The sequence below is a fragment of the Salvelinus namaycush genome, chromosome 1 (genome assembly GCF_016432855.1).
Source record: "Salvelinus namaycush isolate Seneca chromosome 1, SaNama_1.0, whole genome shotgun sequence".
In the NCBI taxonomy this organism is placed as follows: domain Eukaryota; kingdom Metazoa; phylum Chordata; class Actinopteri; order Salmoniformes; family Salmonidae; genus Salvelinus; species Salvelinus namaycush.
Window position 1 is genome coordinate 8,132,071 of NC_052307.1, and position 21,348 is coordinate 8,153,418.

The 21,348-nt window shown below is 48.2% G+C and overlaps 1 protein-coding gene across 1 annotated transcript in view; it reads right to left on the reverse strand.

The window, feature by feature from the left end:
• The window catches only part of LOC120050303 (glutamate receptor ionotropic, delta-2), a 513,655-nt gene that overhangs the window by 150,032 nt on the left and 342,275 nt on the right, over positions 1 to 21,348 (reverse strand). The window contains exon 3 of the mRNA XM_038996885.1: positions 7,722 to 8,006. Coding sequence (XP_038852813.1) covers positions 7,722 to 8,006 — 285 coding nt within the window. The remainder of the gene's footprint in view (positions 1 to 7,721; positions 8,007 to 21,348) is intronic.

The following is a 21,348-nucleotide window of genomic DNA, read 5'->3' on the forward strand; positions in this document are numbered from 1 at the left end:
CGCCGGTCTGAGCCATCCGTCTGCCCCGAGCCATTAGAGCCGCCCGTCTGTCCCGAGCCGTCAGAGCCGTTCGTCAGTCAGGAGCCGCTAGAGCCATTCGTCAGACAGGATCTGCCAGAGCCGCCAACCAGACAGGATCTGCCAGAGCGCCAACCAGACAGATCTGCCAGAGCCGCCAACCAGACAGGATCTGCCAGAGCCGTCAGCGAGCCATGAGCGTCCAGAGCCGTCAGCCAGCCATGAGCGTCCAGAGCCGTCACAGCCAGCCATGAGCGTCCAGAGCCGTCAGCCAGCCATGAGCGTCCAGAGCCGTCAGCCAGCCATGAGCGTCCAGAGCCGTCAGCCAGCCATGAGCGTCCAGAGCCGTCAGCCAGCCATGAGCGTCCAGAGCCGTCAGCCAGCCACGAGCGTCCAGAGCCGTCAGCCAGCCAGAGCGTCCAGAGCCGTCAGCCAGCCCAGAGCTGCCAGTAATCCAGAACTGCCCCTCAGTCCAGAGCTGTCTCTCTGTCCGGAGCTGCCCTCAGTCCGAGTTGCCCCTTATCCTGAGCTACACTCTCTATCCTGACCTACCTCTTTGTTCGAGCTATCTCTCTATTCCGGTGCTGTCCTTGTCCGGTGCTGCCCCTTGTCTCGATGTTACCCAAAAAATTAAGTGGGTGGATAGGAGGGTGGTCAGTGTAGGGGGAAACGTAAGCTGGGTTGACTATGGTGGGGTGGGGACCTCGCCCAGAGCCTGAGCCACCACCGTGGTCAGATGCCCACCCAGACCCTTCCCTAAACTTTGTGCTGGTGCGCCCGGAGTTCGCACCTAAGGGGGGGGTTATGTCACGTTCCTGACCTGTTTTCTGTTAGTTTTTGTATGTGTTAGTTGGTCAGGACGTGAGTTTGGGTGGGCAGTCTATGTTTTCTGTTTCTATGTTGGTTTTGGGTACCTGATATGGTTCTCAATTAGAGGCAGGTGGTTATCATCTCCTCTGATTGAGAATCCTATTAAGGTAGGTGTTTTCACTTTGTTTGTCGTGGGTGGTTGTTCCTGTGTCTGTGTTTGTTGCACCATACGGGACTGTTTTCGTTCGTTCGTCGTTTGTGTAGTCATTTTCCTGTTCGTGAGTTCTTCGTGTTATGTAAGTTCTTATGTTCAGGTTCGTCTACTCGTTTGTTGTTTTGTTTATTCAAGTGAAGTTCGTGTTTTCGTCTTTACTTAAATAAATCATGTCATATCAAGACGCTGCATTTTGGTTTAATCCCTGCTCCTCCTCTTCGGATGAAGAGGAGGAGGAACGCCGTTACAGAACCACCCACCGAACCAGAACCAAGCAGCGTGAATTCGAGCAGTGGCCTGCTACACAGGATTATTGGAGTTGGGAGGAAATATTGGACGGAAAAGGTCCATGGGCACAGCCGGGAGAATATCGCCGTCCCAAAGCTGAGCTGGAGGCAGCGAAAGCAGAGAGGCGGCGATATGAGGAGGCAGCAAGGAAGCAAGGCTGGAAGCCGGAGAATCAAGCTCAAGACCGGAGATATGAAGGTACGCGGCTAGCAAGGAAGGAAGCCGAGAAGAAACCCCAAAAAATTATTGGGGGGGGCTTAGAGGTAGTGGGCCGAGGGCAGGTAGGAGACCTGCGCCCACTTCACAGGCTAACCGTGGAGAGCGGGAGTACGGGCGAACACCGTGTTACGCAGTAGAGCGCACGGTGTCTCCTGTACGTGTTCATAGCCCGGTGCGGGTTATTCCACCTCCCCGCACTGGTAGGGCTAGATTGGGCATTGAGCCAGGTGCCATGATGCCGGCTCAACGCGTCTGGTTCCAGTGCGTCTCCTCGGGCCGGCATACATGGCACCAGCCTTACGCATGGTGTCCCCGGTTCGCCTACATAGCCCGGTGCGGGTTATTCCACCTCCCCGCACTGGTCGGGCGACGGGGAGCATTCAACCAGGTAAGGTTGGGCACTCGGTGTTCAAGGGAACCAGTACGCCTGCACAGTCCGGATTTTCCGGCGCCACTTTCCGCCCCCAGCCAGTACTACCAGTGCCTACTCCACGCACCAGGCTTCCAGTGCGTTTCCAGAGGCCTGTTCCTCCTCCACGCACTCTCCCTATGGTGCGGTCTCCAGCCCAGTGCCTCCAGTTCCGGCACCACGCACTAAGCCTCCTGTGCGTCTCCAGAGCCCTGTACGCACTGTTCCTTCTCCCCGTACTCGTCCTGATGTGCGTCCCTCAGCCCGGTGCCACCAGTGCCGGTACCACGCACCAGGCCTATAGTGCACTTCGAGAGGTCAGTGTGCCCTGTCCCTGCTCCCCGCACTAGCCTTGAAGTGCGTGTCTCCAGCCCAGTGCATCTGAGCCATCCGTCTCCCAGCGCATCTGAGCCATCGTCTCCCCAGCGCCATCTGAGCCATCCGTCTCCCCAGCGCATCTGAGCCATCCGTCTCCCAGCGCCGTCTGAGCCATCCGTCTGCCCGAGCCATTAGAGCCGCCCGTCTGTCCCGAGCCGTCAGAGCCGTTCGTCAGTCAGGAGCCGCTAGAGCCATCCGTCAGTCAGGATCTGCCAGAGCCGCCAGCCAGACAGGATCTGCCAGAGCCGCCAACCAGACAGGATCTGCCAGAGCCGCCAACCAGACAGGATCTGCCAGAGCCGTCAGCGAGGCCATGAGCGTCCAGAGCCGTCAGCCAGCATGAGCGTCCAGAGCCGTCAGCCAGCCATGAGCGTCCAGAGCCGTAGCCAGCCATGAGCGTCCAGAGCCGTCAGCCAGCCATGAGCGTCCAGAGCCGTCAGCCAGCCATGAGCGTCCAGAGCCGTCAGCCAGCCATGAGCGTCCAGAGCCGTCAGCCAGCCACGAGCGTCCAGAGCCGTCAGCCAGCCACGAGCGTCCAGAGCCGTCAGCCAGCCCAGAGCTGCCAGTAATCCAGAACTGCCCCTCAGTCCAGAGCTGTCTCTCTGTCCGGAGCTGCCCTTCAGTCCGGAGTTGCCCCTCTATCCTGAGCTACCTCTCTATCCTGACCTACCTCTTTGTTTCGAGCTCTCTCTCTATTCCGGTGCTGTCCCTTGTCCCGGTGCTGCCCCTTGTCTCGATGTTACCCAAAAAATTAAGTGGGTGGAATAGGAGGGTGGTCAGTCGTAGGGGGAAACGTAAGCTGGGATTGACTATGGTGGGGTGGGGACCTCGCCCAGAGCCTGAGCCACCACCGTGGTCAGATGCCCACCAGACCCTTCCCTAAACTTTGTGCTGGTGCGCCCGGAGTTCGCACCTTAAGGGGGGGGTTATGTCACGTTCCTGACCTGTTTTCTGTTAGTTTTTGTATGTGTTAGTTGGTCAGGACGTGAGTTTGGGTGGGCAGTTACAGAGATTGAATAATTATTTAAATAATAATGTGCACATTATTGTAAAATCCAGGTTTGCAAAGCTCTTAGAGACCCAGAAAGACACATCTGTAATCGCTGCCAAAATTGATTCTACCATGTATTGACTCAGGGGTGTGAATATTCATTTTCAATAAATGTACAAACATTTCTGATAAAATGTTTTCACTTTGTCATTATAGGGTGTTGTGTGTAGATGGGTGAGATTTTTAAATGTATTTAATCAATCTAGAATTCAGGCTGTAACACAACAAAATGTGGAATAAGTCAAGGAGTATGAATACTTTCTGAAGCACGGGATGTCTGTCTATATGGTGTAAATTAGTTGACTAATAATGTAGTTGATGTGAACAAATGATGACATTGCCTCATTGTCATTGTCATCATTAAACAATTAACAGATGAATTGCACCTCATTAGATGCTGGGCTGAGTCGATGGTGTAAGGTGTTAGGGAGAATATACACAGCACCAACCAACACAGAGGGACAGGAAAAAACACACAGCCAGATGACTTGATGAACGATCCAGTTACGGATGACATCATCAGTCGGGGTCAAAAGTTCAGAGGGTGAGAGTTGGCCATGCGGAGGACGAGGGGAGGAGAACATGCAGGAAGTGTCTCCTTATAGGCCCCTGTGTCGCCACGGTTTTCAGAGAGGGCTGTGGGGGACGGGGCTCGGACTCCACACACCAGCTTGTCTTTTTTATTTCGGGAAACGTTTCATGACACATGGAGGGAGGAATACCCAGAGGTCCCTGCTGATGCACACGCCATTCGGTCGGCAGCTGGGCTGCTGCTGTTTACAACGTGACTGTGTGAGGAGGGAGGGAGGGAGACGGATATCGAATAGTGAGGAAGTAAAAGAGTGTTGCTAATGTGAATTGTTCATTACCATTACAACTCGATAGAGAAGTGACACTAATGCCCCAGCCGGCAACACGCCAGGCTGCCACTGGTGCTATTGTTGTTATTGTCACCCTGGTTTACATTAGGAGACTACAGGAGAATAATACAGCCTGGGAAAATGAACAAACAGAGATGTGTTGGTACGAGGCACTTTCAATCAGTGAGAAAATACACAGGCGTAATTACAATCCACATTAGCGTCTTCATTATCGTTAGTATTGAGAGAGGGGGTGCGGCGTTCTAGGTCTATACACTACTCTATATGCTATGATTCACAGCTCTACAGCTAAGAGAATGTCTGGGGATCATCCACTTAACCTTGGTGCTGGCTAATTTAATCCCAATCTAGTTATATATATATATATATATATATATATATATATGTGTGTGTATATGTATGGATTTACTCAGTTCTACACAGCAATGTTGTCCAAATATCTCAGAAATGATTATTTCCCACAATTCTAGCAGAAATGGGCATTGCCATGTAAAGGTCCTGAGGCAAACTCCTGTGGTGTATTCACTAAGAACCAAGCAAAAGCAAATGGACGAAACCTGAATTTGTCCAACAAGAAATGCTTGTTATAGATTTTCTAAATGTACTCACGCCAAATGCACGCCAATCGCCAAATGCTAACGTCGATCCACTGAGGCAAAAATGACAAAAAAAGGAACTGTGCATTTTCTATATTAGTGGGTTAGGGTCGGGTTAGGGTTGGGTTAGGGTCGGGTTAGGGTCAGGTTAGGGTCGGGTTAGGGTCGGTGGGGGGCTCAGATTTTCACTTTATCACATATAGTCAAACAGTTGTGGATGGGTTAGGAGTAATTGTATGTGTGTGTGTGCGTGTGCGTGTGTGTGTATCTGTCTGTGCTACATGCAGATTGAGTGAGGTACAGGTCTCAGGCTGCCTCCATCAATCCGAGTAGCTGCAGCATCTCTTCTGTGGCTGATGCTTTTACTATGCTTCACAACACACCTGCATTACAAAGGTTGCCTCGCACCATAAATCTCCCTCAGAAAATACATCTTCATAATTTTCCCTCGGAAAAGAAATGTCTCCCTGTAAATCTGAAAGGCTAAGCAGCGGAAGTGTTTAGGCTGAGATTTGAGGCTCATGGCACATACTATTATTATTATTATTATGATTATTATTTGGGGCAGCAAGTAGCCTAGCGGTTAGAGTTTTGGGTCAGTAACCAGCAGGTAGCCTAGCGGTTAAAGCTATGGGCCAGTAACCTGCAGGTAGCCTAGCGGTTAGTGCCTTAGGCCAGTAACCTGCAGGTAGCCTAGCGGTTAGAGCTATGGGCCAGTAACCAGCAGGTAGCCTAGCGGTTAAAGCATTGGGCCAGTAACTAGTAGGTAGCCTAGCGGTTACAGGTGGGCCAGTAACCGGCAGGTAGCCTTGCGGTTAGAGCGTTGGGCCAGTAACCAGCAGGTAACCTAGCGGTTAGAGCGTTGGGCCAGTAACCAGCAAGTAGCCTAGCGGTTAGAGCGTTGGGCCAGTAACCAGCAAGTAGCCTAGCGGTTAGAGCGTTGGGCCAGTAACCAGCAGGTAACCTAGCGGTTAGAGCGTTGGGCCAGTAACCAGCAAGTAGCCTAGCGGTTAGAGCGTTGGGCCAGTAACCAGCAAGTAGCCTAGCGGTTAGAGCGTTGGGCCAGTAACCAACAGGTAACCTAGCGGTTAGAGCGTTGGGCCAGTAACCAGCAAGTAGCCTAGCGGTTAGAGCGTTGGGCCAGTAACCAGCAGGTAACCTAGCGGTTAGAGCGTTGGGCCAGTAACCAGCAAGTAGCCTAGCGGTTAGAGCGTTGGGCCAGTAACCAGCAGGTAACCTAGCGGTTAGAGCGTTGGGCCAGTATGAACTGGTGTGATATGAACATTATATCATTAATGAGCTGGAGGAGAAAGAGGATTTGAGCCTGATTCAATAACCACTACAGCTACCCTTCAATCACACATTTGGGGATTGTTTATTTTTTTTTCCCACATATCGTATTTGGCATGACAATTCCATAAGGAGATGACAAAAGATCCCAGGCTAGATAGAGTGATAAACTCTGATCTGGAACCCAGGCTAGTTAGACGTATAAACTCTGATAGGAGCGAAACCTCTGTGAACTAAAGCCCAAGTCCCCCGGTACACAGATACAGAACTCCTATCGTTTTCAGTCTTCAGATTGCACCACTAGACCTGAGGAGCTGAGGAGTGGGCAACCCGATTCAATTTACACATACACACTGTATTATCCCCAATTTACACATACACACTCCAGAGTCCCCAAAGCCAGACGAAGACGAGGCGATGTGTAAGAGAACATTGTTACATCTCAAAGAGCTCGGGCTTAGAGACTGGTACGGTTAATACCTTGGAGGACCATCTGCTGGTGAATGGGGCGGGCAGCCGCAGAGAGTCGTTATAGCACTACACAACGCCACAGTGCAACTGGCAGTGTGAGACCCAAAATGGTTCTGCCGGCTGTTCTTCTGGGAGCCACACGCATTTAGCCAGCCTTGATGCTTTTAACCTGGTGCAGTGGACCATGGGAGAAGAGCTCCATAGGGACAGACGGGGGGAGTGGAGATGAAGCTGCCTCACTCCCACACACAGGACCGGACAGACGAATCTACACACTTACACATCTAGTGATAAACAATCCCTCTCTCTCCGTCTCTCTCAGGCACAAACACACACACACACACACACACACACACACACACACACACACACACACACACACACACACACACACACACACACACACACACACACACACACACACACACACACACACACACATACACATAAAACACACACACAGACACACACTCTGTCTCTCTCTCCGTCTCTCTCAGGCACAAACACACACACACATACACATAAAAACACATACACACAGACACACACTCTGTCTCTCTCTCCCTCCCTCCCTCCCTCCCTCACCCTCCCTCCCTCCCACAAACAGTATGTACACATATAATCCAGTGTAATGAAGGTGGATGGAGATGGTGGGGAACATTAACTATGTTGGTGCATTGACTCTGGTCCTCCAGAATGCAGGGAGTTCAGGTCGTTATCCATTAGCATGCTAATGTCTGCCAAGCTGCGAGTCCATCAGATCTCCATCACACATCTTCATACATCATTGAATCCTTCCCTATGAGTATCAGCTATAGTGCATCCCTCCCCACTTCCTACTCTCTGCACCCCCCTTCTCAGCATACCTGGGTTCACATACTATTCAAAAATTTTCAAATACTTTAAGAGTGTTTGCTTAAGCCTGCAAGGAGTGCCAGGTGGGCAGGGTTTGCCTCTTGAGACCTTCCCATTGGTTCCATTGCAAAAGGCAAGCTCAATCGAGCACAGCTACAGTATTAGAAATGATTTTGAATAGTATATGAGCCCAGGACCGCTTCCCTCTCTTCCCATAACACCACCGTCGGCCGATCCTTACCGTATTCCTGGTCGTAGAAGATGATGAACTTCTGCCAGCTGTACTCGCTGACCACTTGGAGGATGACGTCATTTAGGTAGACGGGCGGGCGAACGAAGAGGGTGTAGTCGTCCTGGCGGCCACGGCTGACAAGGGGACAGCTGGAGCGAGGGGTGCCGGCGGGGGCACGCTGGATGAACAGGTGCGGGATGTGCATGGCGTCCGCCAGCGACTGCAGGGAGCCCGCCGATATACAGCCAACTGAGCTAATAAGAGCCAGGATCCCCCTGTTCATCAACTCACAGGCTGCACAGTGGGAGATAGAGAGGGAGGTGGGGGGAAGAGGGGGGAAGGAGGGATTAGGGGGAAGACAGAGAGAGAGAGAGAGAGAGAGAGAGAGAGAGTTATTTAAAGTTCTCAAACTGAGTAAGAGAAAAGGGAATAGTAATGACATATACACACTGTGCCACTCTTTTCTTGGAGGAATCTGGATTATTACTGTATGATAAAGTTGTTAGCTTAAAATCAGGAGCCAGCAGCAAAAGCAGGGGCTGATATATGAGTCTTCTATAATTTTAATTACCGTACTGGAACAGTGTGAATATCATTCCTTCCACTCCATTTAGAGATTCCTTTAAAAGCGATATTTTTAGAGACTGTGTGAATTCTGTGGCTATGACCAGGCATGTCATTACTGGAACACAGACTGACACAACCGGAGTAGCTATGTATGTATGTACTGTATGTATGTACTGTATGTATGTACTGTATGTATGTACTGTATGTACTGTATGTATGTACTGTATGTATGTACTGTATGTACTGTATGTATGTACTGTATGTATGTACTTCATGTACTGTATGTATGTACTGTATGTATGTACTGTATGTATGTATGTACTGTATGTATGTATGTATGTATGTATGTATGTATGTATGTATGTACTGTATGTACTGTATGTATGTATGTATGTATGTATGTATGTATGTATGTATGTATGTATGTATGTATGTATGTACTGTATGTATGTATGTATGTACTGTATGTATGTACTGTATGTATGTACTGTATGTATGTATGTACTGTATGTATGTACTGTATGTACGAATGCACACATATAAGCACACAGACACACACAACACAAACACACACCCAGACAGCCACACACACACACATCTACCCTCCTAGTTCTGGGCTGTGTAGCCAGGCCAACAACACCCCACCCCCAACCACACATATCTTTCCACCTACTCACATACGCACACACACAATTAAACACCCACGTCAACAGGAAGCATCTGTGACAACACCAGTGTCCCTGTGCATCGCAGCCTCCTCTCATCTCAAAGGAATTAGACTCCACGCGGTGTGTATACTCGGCTGAATCAGGCTATTTTAAAAGCGTACCTCCAAGGCTGTGTAGCCTGGCCAACAACACCCTACCTCCAACCTCTCCTTCACTACCCCCTTCGTCCCCCACCCCCTCACCACGTTGGCCTGCCTGCCCACTCGTCCCTTGCACCCGCTCACTCCCCAGGACGCACGCTGACACTAGACACCAACATTCATCTCACTTCTAACGCCGGTTTTCTTGTCACAGAGTTGGGAAGGTGAGACATGGAGTGGCTAGTGGAGCTGTGATGCAGAGTAATTTGCCAACTCTGACAGATAAATAGAAGTGTCAAGTAAGGGTGTGCTAGAATAGAGGAGGCAGGAATAATGCTGCTAAGAAAACCTGAACGAAAAAAGGAGAAAGAGAGCTAGAGAGAGAGAAAGAGAGAGAGTGAGAGAGAGAGAGAAAGAGAGAGAGAAAGAGTGAGAGAGAGAGAGAGAGAAAGAGAGAGAGCGATAGAAAGAGAGAGTGAAAGAGAGATAACACAAACTCCCAACAGCAGCTCTGCCAATGGAGGAGCAAGGATGTGCCACAAGAATTTAGTGGGCTCTTCAATATCATCCCTACCACTACCAGACACACAGACATAAACACACACACATCTCGCTTTCTCTCTCTCGCTACTCCTGTCTCTCTCTCTCTCTCTGTCTTTCTGCCTCTCTCTCTAGTTCTCTCTCTCTTACTAAGGCGCAAGGCACCAAGGTTAACACAGCCGACACATTTCTTATTAATCATCTTATGTGACTAGAAAAGTGATGATGTGGTGTAAAACTTCACAAAAAGTTATCCAACATTTTTTTTCATAAACTTAAGAGTTGAAATACTCTTGAAGGCTGCACTTTATAAACGCAGCCTTGAATAATGAATCAATCTTACAATATATAATTACTTATAAACTGGGTGGTTTAAGCTCTGAATGCTGATTGGCTGACGGCTGTGGTATATCAGATTGTATACCACGGGTATGACAAAACATTTATTTTTACTGCTTTAATTATGTTGGTAACCAGTTTATAATAGCAATAAGGCAAATCAAATCTAATATTATTTGTCACATGCGCTGAATACAACAGTGAAATGCACCTCAGAGGTTTGTGGTATATGGGCAATATACCACGGCTAAGGGCTGTATCCAGGCACTCAGTGTTGTGTTGTGTTTAACTTCTTCGGGGTAGAGGGCAGCATTTTCACTTTTGGATAAATAGCGTGCCCAATTTCAACTTCCTTCTACTCATCCCCAGAATATAAGATATGCATATTATTAGTAGATTTGGTTAGAAAACACTCTGAAGTTTCTAAAACTGTTTGAATCATGTCTGTGAGTATCACAGAACTTATGTAGCAGGCAAAACCCCGAGGACTAACCATTCAGATTTCTTTTTTTTTTTAGGTCACTGTCTGTTCAATGAGTTTATTGGGATACTAGATTTCTAATCAACCTGTTTGTAGTTCCTACCGCTTCCACTGGATGTCACCAGTCGTTGGAAATTGGTTGAGGTTATTCCTTTGTGCAATGAAGAAGTACGGCCATCTGGAATCAGTGTAACGTTATGTGTACTGTTTGAGAGTTGCGCAAGACTAGAAAAGTAGCGTTAGTTTGTTGTCCTCCTGTATTGAAAACAGATAGACCAGTCTTCAGTTTGATTGATTATTAACGTTTAAAAATACCTAAAGTTGTATTACAAAAGTAGTTTGAAATGTTTTGGCAAAGTTTAGAGTTACCTTTTGATATATTTTGCTTCCAAATTGGAAGCTGTTTTTTTTTGGATCAAACGCGCCAAATAAATTGACAATTTGGATATATGGACGGAATTAGTCGAACAAAAGGACCATTTGTGATGTTTATGGGACATATTGGAGTGCCAACAAAAGAAGCTCGTCAAAGGTAAGGCATGATTTATATTTTATTTCTGCGTTTTGTGTTGCGCCTGCAGGGTTGAAATATGCTACACTCTCTTTGTTTACTGTTGTGCTATCATCAGATAATAGCATCTTATGCTTTCGCCGAAAAGCCTTTTTGAAATCTGACATGTTGGCTGGATTCACACCGAGTGTAGCTTTAATTTGGTATCTTAAATGTGTGATTTAATGAAAGTTTGATTTTATATCATTTTTTTATTTTTTATTTGGCGCTCTACATTTTCCCTGGCTATTGGCCGAGTGGGACGCAAGCGTCCCACATATCCCAGAGAGGTTAAGAACAGCCCTTAGCCGTGGTATATTAGCCATATACTACACACCCTCGTGCCTTATTGGTTAAGTATAAAACAGACTATGTGGCTTTGCCAGTATTGAATTAGTAATGGCATCAATGACATATTATTTTTTTCCTTTTAAGGGGCAATCTATGATTGGTACATTAATGACATTATGGCTATAAAATGATTATTACTGCCTTAAAGAGTATTTCTCTGATGGATTAATGGACCTAATGGACCTAATGCCGTCTTTTTTCATCTGCATATGCTTTGCTAACAGAGTTCGCTAACATGTAGGGCGATCACTCAACCAGCCTCGCTTAGTGGCGTCATGGCTTCAGCGGAGGATAGCCAGGATAATCGTCATGGCTTCGGCGGAGGATAGCCAGGATAATCGTCATGGCTTCGGTGAAGGATAGCCAGGCTAATCGTCATGGCTTCGGTGAAGGATAGCCAGGCTAATCGTCATGGCTTCGGCGGAGGATAGCCAGGCTAATCGTCATGGCTTCGGTGAAGGATAGCCAGGCTAATCTTCATGGCTTCGGCGGAGAATAGCCAGGCTAATCGTCATGGCTTCGGCGGAGGATAGCCAGGCTAATCGTCATGGCTTCGGTGAAGGATAGCCAGGCTAATCGTCATGGCTTCGGCGGAGAATAGCCAGGCTAATCGTCATAGCTTCGGCGGAGGATAGCCAGGCTAATCGTCATGGCTTCGGTGAAGGATAGCCAGGCTAATCTTCATGGCTTCGGTGAAGGATAGCCAGGCTAATCGTCATGGCTTCGGCGGAGAATAGCCAGGCTAATCGTCATGGCTTCGGCGGAGGATAGCCAGGCTAATCGTCATGGCTTCGGTGAAGGATAGCCAGGCTAATCGTCATGGCTTCGGCGGAGAATAGCCAGGATAATCGTCATGGCTTCGGCGGAGAATAGCCAGGATAATCGTCATGGCTTCGGCGGAGGATAGCCAGGCTAATCGTCATGCTTCGGTGAAGGATAGTCAGGCTAATCGTCATGGCTTCGGCGGAGGATAGCCAGGATAATCGTCATGGCTTCGGCGGAGGATAGCCAGGCTAATCGTCATGCTTCGGTGAAGGATAGCCAGGCTAATCGTCATGGCTTCGGCGGAGGATAGCCAGGATAATCGTCATGGCTTCGGCGGAGGATAGCCAGGCTAATCGTCATGGCTTCGGCGGAGGATAGCCAGGCTAATCGTCATGCTTCGGTGAAGGATAGCCAGGCTAATCGTCATGGCTTCGGCGGAGGATAGCCAGGATAATCGTCATGGCTTCGGCGGAGGATAGCCAGGCTAATCGTCATGGCTTCGGCGGAGGATAGCCAGGCTAATCGTCATGGCTTCGGCGGAGGATAGCCAGGATAATCGTCATGGCTTCGGCGGAGGATAGCCAGGCTAATCGTCATGGCTTCGGCGGAGGATAGCCAGGCTAATCGTCATGCTTCGGTGAAGGATAGCCAGGCTAATCGTCATTGCTTCGGCGGAGGATAGCCAGGATAATCGTCATGGCTTCGGCGGAGGATAGCCAGGCTAATCGTCATGGCTTCGGCGGAGGATAGCCAGGCTAATCGTCATGCTTCGGTGAAGGATAGCCAGGCTAATCATCATGGCTTCGGCGGAGGATAGCCAGGCTAATCGTCATGCTTCGGTGAAGGATAGCCAGGCTAATCGTCATGGCTTCGGCGGAGGATAGCCAGGATAATCGTCATGGCTTCGGCGGAGGATAGCCAGGCTAATCATCATGGCTTCGGCGGAGGATAGCCAGGCTAATCTGTACTTATTGAGACACTTTGGAGAATTAGCACCCTCATCTCTCACATCAAACACTTAAGTCAGCAGGGGTCTCAAATCTTTTCTCATTAGCGTACATTAACTCCTTAACTGCGGCTTGGCGCAACCCCGACCACCTTGTTACATCATTGAAACGTGCGAGACGTAGTGCGGCAGAACGAAATACAAAAACTGTACTGTTACCAGGTAACAAAAGAGAAAAAGCTCAAGGTTGCAATGGACAACACACAACAACCTTGAATCATGACTTCAGAGTACAGATCACTTGAGTCCCAGGAGTAGCAAGGCCAGTTAACCAGCCAGGGTTTGTTCCAACTGTGTGTGTGTTGTGTGTTGTGTGTGTTGTGTGTTGTGTGTGTGTGTGTGTGTGTGTGTGTGTGTAGCCCTGCCTAATGCTGCAGTCACACGAGAGTGGGAGTGAAGTGACTGCAGACTGTTTTACAGAAAGGCCCCATTTACTCCAGACAGGGGAACATGAGAGAGCTCAATAACATGCTCTGCTGCAGACAGAGCTCTCCACCTCACTCACTGTCAACTACTGTACTGCCATACAGTATGGGGGAGTGAGGAGGGGTACATCCCATGTGTGTGTGTGTCCGCACACCTCTGTGTGAATGTGTGTATTTCTGTGTGTGCATGTGTGTGTGCGTTACCTGAACGCCTGCACATACGTCAGGATGTTTCTCTTTGTGTGTCTGTGTTTATTTGTTTGCTGCTGTTGGCCCTCCTATTTCTGTCTGTCTGTCTGTCTGTCTGTCTGTCTGTCTGTCTGTCTGTCTGTCTGTCTGTCTCTGTCTCTGTCTCTGTCTCTGTCTCTGTCTCTGTCTCTGTCTCTGTCTCTGTCTCTGTTTCTTGCAGTGCATGCTGGATTTTTTGGGAGTTTGAGTGTTTGGTGTGGAGGGCTCTGTCTTAACTTATTTTCTTGATTCTTTCCTTGGTCTTTCATTTCAATTTTTATTTTCTATGGTGGAGGGTTAATGCACTATTTGTTTTAGCAGTACCCACAGTTTTTTTTTTCAAAGTTAGGGAGGAAGAGGACAGAGTCTAGTCATGCTATAGATGGTGGTGTAGGTGAGGCTGTGTCTAGTCATGCTAAGGATGGTGATGTAGCTGTGGCTGGGTCTAGTCATGCTATGGATGATGGTGTACATGAGGCTGGGTCTAGTCATATCATGGATGGTGGTGTAGCTGAAGCTGGATCTAGTCAGGTTATGCTAGTGGATGAGGAGAGTATAGTGGGGAAGGGGAGGCGACTAGGGGGGGTGGAGGACAGTATCATGCAGAAGAGGAAAAAGGGGGAGAAGAAAGGAGTTGGGATGGGAGAGGCTGGTGTGGTAACAGGCACTAAATAACCTTTGCCCGGTGTTGGGAGTGGAGCCCCAACTAGAGAGAAAGGGCAGGTAGTCAGGATGGGAGATGGAGATGAGGAGAAGGAAGATGAGTCTGAGGAAGAGGACGATGAGGAGAATTTAATTTCAGACTCCTCCTCAATGGGTCTAGAGCTGATAGTCAGTCAGGCAGAAGGGTCAAAGTACACAGTGAGGGAACTGTCAAGGTTCCTGAATGAGACTAAAGGGAAAAAAGTTAATATTGAGGCTTTTTCTTGCGATCCGGTAAAGTTTGTAAGATCAGAACAACACCCTATGAAAAATGAGGGGCATGGTGTCCTCTTACCCAGGAAACAGTTTAGGTTCAGGAAGTGGGTAACAACCGTGCGTAAAGGTCTACCTTCAGACGCTGTTAAGATGAATTGTTTCTTTCTGGCACTGGGGCTTTTTGAGCTTTGCTATTGGTCTCTTTCTTCGCTGGCTTTTCTCCCACTTATGGAGACTCTTTGGCTCGCTTAATATAAATGGCACCAGAGATGTGGTAAATAGGAGTGTGTTGGGTGAATATAGTGGAAGTCGGAAGTTTACATACACTTAGGTTGGAGTCATTAAAACTAATTTTTCAACCACTCCACAAATGTCTTGTTAACAAACTATAGTTTTGGCAAGTTGGTTAGGACATCTACTTTGTGCAAGTAATTACACAAGTAATTTTTTCTTGACATCATGGGAAAATCAAAAGAAATCAGACTTCAGAAAGAAATGGAGACCTCTACAAGTCTGTTTCATCCTTGAGAGCAATTTCCAAATGCCTGAAGGTACCACATTCATCTGTACAAACAATAGTACGCAAGTATAAACACCATGGGACCACGCAGCCGTCATACAGCTCAGGAAGGAAACAAAAATAGAACTGTTTGGCCATAATGACCATCGTTATGTTTGGAGGAAAAAAGGGGAGGCTTGCAAGTCGAAGAACACCATCCCATCCATGAAGCACGGGGGTGGCAGCATCATGTTGTGGGGGTGCTTTTCTGCAGGAGGGACTGGTGCACTTCACAAAATAGATGGCATCATGAGGCAGGACATTTATGTGGATATATTGAAGCAACATCTCAAGACATCAGTCAGGAAGTTAAAGCTTGGTCGCAAATAGGTCTTCCAAATGGACAATGGCCCCAAGCATACTTCCAAAGTTGTGGCAAAACAAAGTCAATGTATTGGAGTGGCCGTCACAAAGCCCTGACCTCAATCCCATAGACATTTGTGTGCAGAACTGAAAAAGCATGTTCAAGCAAGGAGGCCTACAAACCTGACTTAGTTACACCAGCTCTGTCAGGAGGAATGGGCCAAAATTCACCAAACTTATTGTGGGAAGCTTGTGGAAGGCTACCCAAAATGTTTGACCCAAGTTAAACAATTTAAAGGCAATGCTACCAAATACTAATTGAGTGTATGTAAACTTCTGACCCACTGGGAATGTGATGAAATGAATAAAAGCTTAAATAAATTATTCTCTCTACTATTATTCTGACATTTCACATTCTTAAAATAAAGTGGTGATCCTAACTGACCTAAGACAGGGAATGTTTGCTAGGATTAAATGTCAGGAATTGTGAAAAACTGAGTTTAAATGTATTTGGCTAAGGTGTATGTAAACTTCCGACCTTAACTGTATAGGGCAGGTAATCAAGGAGGTGATGGAGTCCAGGTGAGTGTCATTATGCGCTGATGCGCGTGACGATGGTGACAGGTGTGCGCCATAACGAGCAGCCTGGTGACCTAGAGGCCGGAGAGGGAGCACACGTGACAGCTAGGTTCTCCATGCTCAAGGAGATGGATTCTCCCAGCTCCTTCTTCTTTGGTTCGGAAATACAGTGGTGAAGCCAAGGGTATGCATTGTCTACGGCCTTCGGACGGGCGTCTGACCTCTGTGGTGGGGTAGATGCGGGAGTGGACTGCAGAGTTTTATATTGATTTGTATAGGGCAGAACTGTGTGATCCTATGTGTGCTCAGGTTTTGTTTGCAGAACTAAACTCTCTTTGGCACAGAGGGATGAATTGGACATTCCCCTGTTGTCCCATGAACTGGCAGAGGCCATAACCCAGATGTTCCCCGGCCGTGCACCGGGGGTCAATGGACTCCCAGTGGAGTTTTATAAAAAAATCTGGGGAATAATTGGACTGGATTTATTTTGCGCGTTGCATGAGTGCGTCGGGGTAGAGTTGGAGATGAGCTGCCATCCGGCAGCAGCCCAAAAAAGGGGACTTGTGTGAACTTAAGAACTGGAGGCCTGTGGCATTACTCTGTGCGGACTACGAGATATTTCCCAAGGTCCTCTCTAACAGACTGAAGTCCCATCTGGACTCTATAGTACACCAGGACAAGACATAACGTGAACCGGGACACTCAATCACGGACAACTTGTTCTTAATCAGGGACATGTTGGACTTATCGAGAGGTTCTAACTTTGGACTGGTCTCTTTAGATCAAGAGAAGGCTTTTGATAGAGTGGACCATGAGTATCTGTTTAATGTGATGTCTGTGTTTGGATTTGGGGAAAGGATTTTGACCTATGTGAAGATGTTGTATGCTGGGGCGTCATGTATGGTCAAGGTGGGAGGGGGACTCAGTAGGCCAGTCTGGATGAGACGGGGAATTAGACAAAGATGCCCTCTATTGAGGCAGTTATATACACTTGCCATTGAGCCTTTTTTGGGCCTGCTACAAAGGAGACTGCAGGGAGTGTGCTGGACAGACATGGGTGTGTTGACAGGCATAGCAGTGTCAGCGTACGCAGATTACATTTCTGTGATGGTCAGGATATGCAGGCACTAGAGACGAGTCTGAAGGTGTACGAGGGAGCTTTGTCAGCTAAGGTAAACTGGAGCAAAAGCAAAGCTTTGTTATGTGGGGCATGAAGGGATAGGGCCCTTCCTCTGCTTCCAGGGGGTTTGCAGTGGGGTTGTGAAGGGCTTAACATTTTGGGGGTGTACCTGGGCTCGGAGAGGTGGTTCAGGAAGAACTGGCAGGGGCTGTCACTGGCAGTGGTGTCAAGACTGGCCAAGTGGAGCTGGCTCCTGTCCCAAGTGTCATATAGAGAGAGGGTGCTGATAACCAACAACCTGGTGGCATCTTCCCTGTGTCCGCTGGTCTTCTCGCTGGATTTTTCCTGGTCGGGCCATCACTGGCTAAGTGCGGCAGTGTTGTACATGTCCGTCCACAAAGGAGGAACTGGAGAGCAGGGAGGCTGCTTTCAGACTAAAGGCGGCGCAGAGACTGCTGTACCATACTGATGTCGACTGGAGGGAACCAGCATGCGCGCTGCTGAGGAGAGCTGGAGGATTAGGGTTGGACCAGCAGCTGTTCCTCATGAAGCTGGAGAGGCTGAGTACAGCAGGTCTCTCAGACTTTCACTCTGCGTTGTTGAGGCCCTGGCAGCTATTAAGGCCCACACGAGAAGGGGGTGTGGAGCCTTGGCTGTGGGTGTGGGAGGAGCCTATCTTCCACAATCCAGCCATCCCTTTGAGATCGGTTCAGTCAGCCACCCTGAAGAAGCGACTGACCACAGCGGGTTTACTAAGGCTGGGTGACCTGCGACTGCTGGGAGAGAAGAGGTGGAAAACCACGGAAGTCCTGGCACAACAAACACAGGAATAACGTTTCTCAGGCTGCTGGAGAGATTCCTGGAGGAGAACCAGGAGGCACTGTCTGAGCCGGTAAGGGAGGTGTTTGAGCGGCCAAAGGGGGAGGGGCCACCAATGTTTCCGCCACTGCAGGTGACGGCAGAGACTGGGGACTGGCAAGTGGGTCTGGAGGACTTGTTAGATTTGAACACTCCGAGCCTGGGGGAGTTTGAAGGGGTGGGAGGTAAAACCCTCTACAACCTCTGTGTTTAGGTAAGGAACATTAGGAGCCTAACAGGAGTGAAGGCACATCAGTGGCAGGGATTATGTGGGGCGGATAGTATGGTGGGTTTTAGATGGAGGGGGCTCTACAAACCCCCAGTACCAAAGAGGTCAGGGGACCTTCAGTGGAGGGTTCTACATGGAGCCCTGGCCACTAACAGCTGGTTGGCACGCGTTGAACCAGAAGTCGGGCAGGGGTGTCCTTTCTGTGTTATGAGTGAAACTGTGATTCATGTGTTATCTATGTTTTCCAGGTTAATGCCATTAATGTCTCTATTGGAACGTCTGTGTGAGAGTTTGGGGGTGGGTTTTACTGCTGGGATGTTTATAATGGGGTACAGGTATTCGAATAAGGAGAAGGCCAAATGTGTTTTGTTGAATTTTCTGTTTGCTCAGGCAAAGTTGGCTATTTGGCTAACAAGGAGGAACAGGGTCAAAGGTGGAGGGATAACATACCCTTTACTATTATTCAATGGGATGGTCTCTGTGCGCCTTAGGGTGGAATTTGAATTCTATAAAATGATAAAAAGTGTGTAGATGTTTCTGGAGATATGGTGTGTCGGTGGGGGGCTGTCTGTATAGCTGCGGAAGTGTTTTGGATATACGGTTGTAGAAGTGGTGAGGTTTTGGTTATTTTAATGTGTGGTGTTGTATCGTGGGGTAGAGGGCAAGGTGAGTATGGTACATGTATGCAGCACTGGATATATTTTGATGTTTTATTTTAAAACTTCTTCGGGATCGGTGTCCCTTCCACGGGACGGTTGAGCTAACGTAGGCTAATGCGATTAGCATGAGGTTGTAAGTAACAAGAAAATATACCAGGACATAGACATATCTGATATTGGCAGAAAGCTTAAATTCTTGTTAATCTAACTGCACTGTCCAATTTACAGTAGCTAATATAGTGAAATAATACCATTCTATTGTTTGGGGAGAGTGCACAATTTTGAAAATGAAAAGTTATTCATAAACAAATTAGGCACATTTGGTCAGTCTTGATACAATATTTTGAACAGAAATACAATGGTTCATTGGATCAGTCTAAAACTTTAGACATGCCATCTAGTGGATTCAATCTAGCAACCTTTCGGTTACTGGCCCAACGCTCTAACCACTAGGCTACCTGCCAAGACAAAAAGTCAAACATCTCTGTCTGTCTGTCTGTCTGTCTGTCTGTCTGTCTGTCTGTCTGTCTGTCTGTCTGTCTGTCTGTCTGTCTGTCTGTCTGTCTGTCTGTCTGTCTGTCTGTCTGTCTGTCTCTCTATCTGTTTCTGTCTGTCTGTCTCTCTATCTGTTTCTGTCTGTCTGTCTGTCTGTCTGTCTGTCTGTCTGTCTGTCTGTCTGTCTGTCTGTCTGTCTGTCTGTCTGTCTGTCTGTCTGTCTGTCTGTCTGTCTGTCTGTCTGTCTGTCTGTAACCCGATTGTGAGTGTGTTTGTTTTGTGGATTCCTCTCATTCTAAAGCATTTGATTCCATCAATATTTGACAGAAACTTCACCTTACAGACACTTTGAGATGTATGCCAGCTGAAACACACTCCAGTAGGGAATTAACACTTGAATAATAGCCGCAAGGAAGTGTAATGGGTGTGGGATCCCACCCCCCTTTCCCTCCCTCCCTCCTTCCCCTTGCAGTAACACTTTACACTCGCTCTCTCCCTCTTGAAAACTGATGCTGTTGAGTACACAAGATAAATGTATCCCTGGAGATTCCAGAGCTTTCCTTTTTATAACCGAGGCTTTTGTTGCTGTCACTTTTACGAGAGAGATCTGCAACTCATTCTGTCCTTCTTCCCCGCTCGCTCTGAAAGTCAGAGATACCCTGGCCTTGTGGGATGCTACTGAAGAAGTGATTCGCTCCTCTGCCATCGATGCTAGTAGGGAACCGCTCGGAATTGGAGGCCATGGGTCTGACTGAGCTAACTCAGATTTTACACTGGCCGCCAGAGGGACAGACGGACTCTCTTTCTCTCTATCTTTCTCTCCCATCCCATTGTCACTGGCCATAAATACCTTTTCATCAATTGCTCAATCCTATTTCGAAAATGGATTGTGTACATTGCCATCTAAATGCCTTGTGTGACTCAGGCTGAATTGCTCACGTACTAGATTATTGTCACTTTGGCCTGGCGAGCCATCTCTGAATCAGTAGTATTCAATCTATTTCACATTTCTCAGTTGTTAGATTTTTTTAAAGTGAGGTATTACTGTGTTGATAAAATACTGTTGATGATAGTAGTGACATCCAGCTGGTCTTCCTATTGATTCGATTTGACAAATGAAAAGGAGAGGAGCGGCGGTGGAGTCATCTCCTCACCACGACTTTTCCCTCAGCCCAACCTACTTCTCTGCAGATGTAAGGGAACCAATAACTCTGAGGGGAGAGGCGGGCCGGGGCCGGGGCCGGGAGAGGTGCATGAAAAAAAGTTCATAAAGGGAACATGGGCGTTGGTGGTAGGATCCAACTGTTAGAGAAATCAGACTAAACACGAATTTGAGAAGCAGTGGTACAGTCAGTAAACGTTTAAAGATAACATTTCTATCCCCTTTTGATTTAATGAAGGCGCCACATGGTGCGTGGTACAATACCGCAGCAACATTTGCACCTGGCAGAATAGTAACGACAAGTAGCTTGTACACCTCCAGCAGGCTGAGGGCATGGTAAAACTGGGAGAGAGATGGGCCTCCAGCAGGCTGAGGGCATGGTAAAACTGGGAGAGAGATGGGCCTCCAGCAGGCTGAGGGCATGGTAAAACTGGGAGAGAGATGGGCCTCCAGCAGGCTGAGGGCATGGTAAAACTGGGAGAGAGATGGGCCTCCAGCAGGCTGAGGGCATGGTAAAACTGGGAGAGAGATGGGCCTCCAGCAGGCTGAGGGCATGGTAAAACTGGGAGAGAGATGGGCCTCCAGCAGGCTGAGGGCATGGTAAAACTGGGAGAGAGATGGGCCTCCAGCAGGCTGAGGGCATGGTAAAACTTGGAGAGAGATGGACCTCCAGCAGGCTGAGGGCATGGTAGAA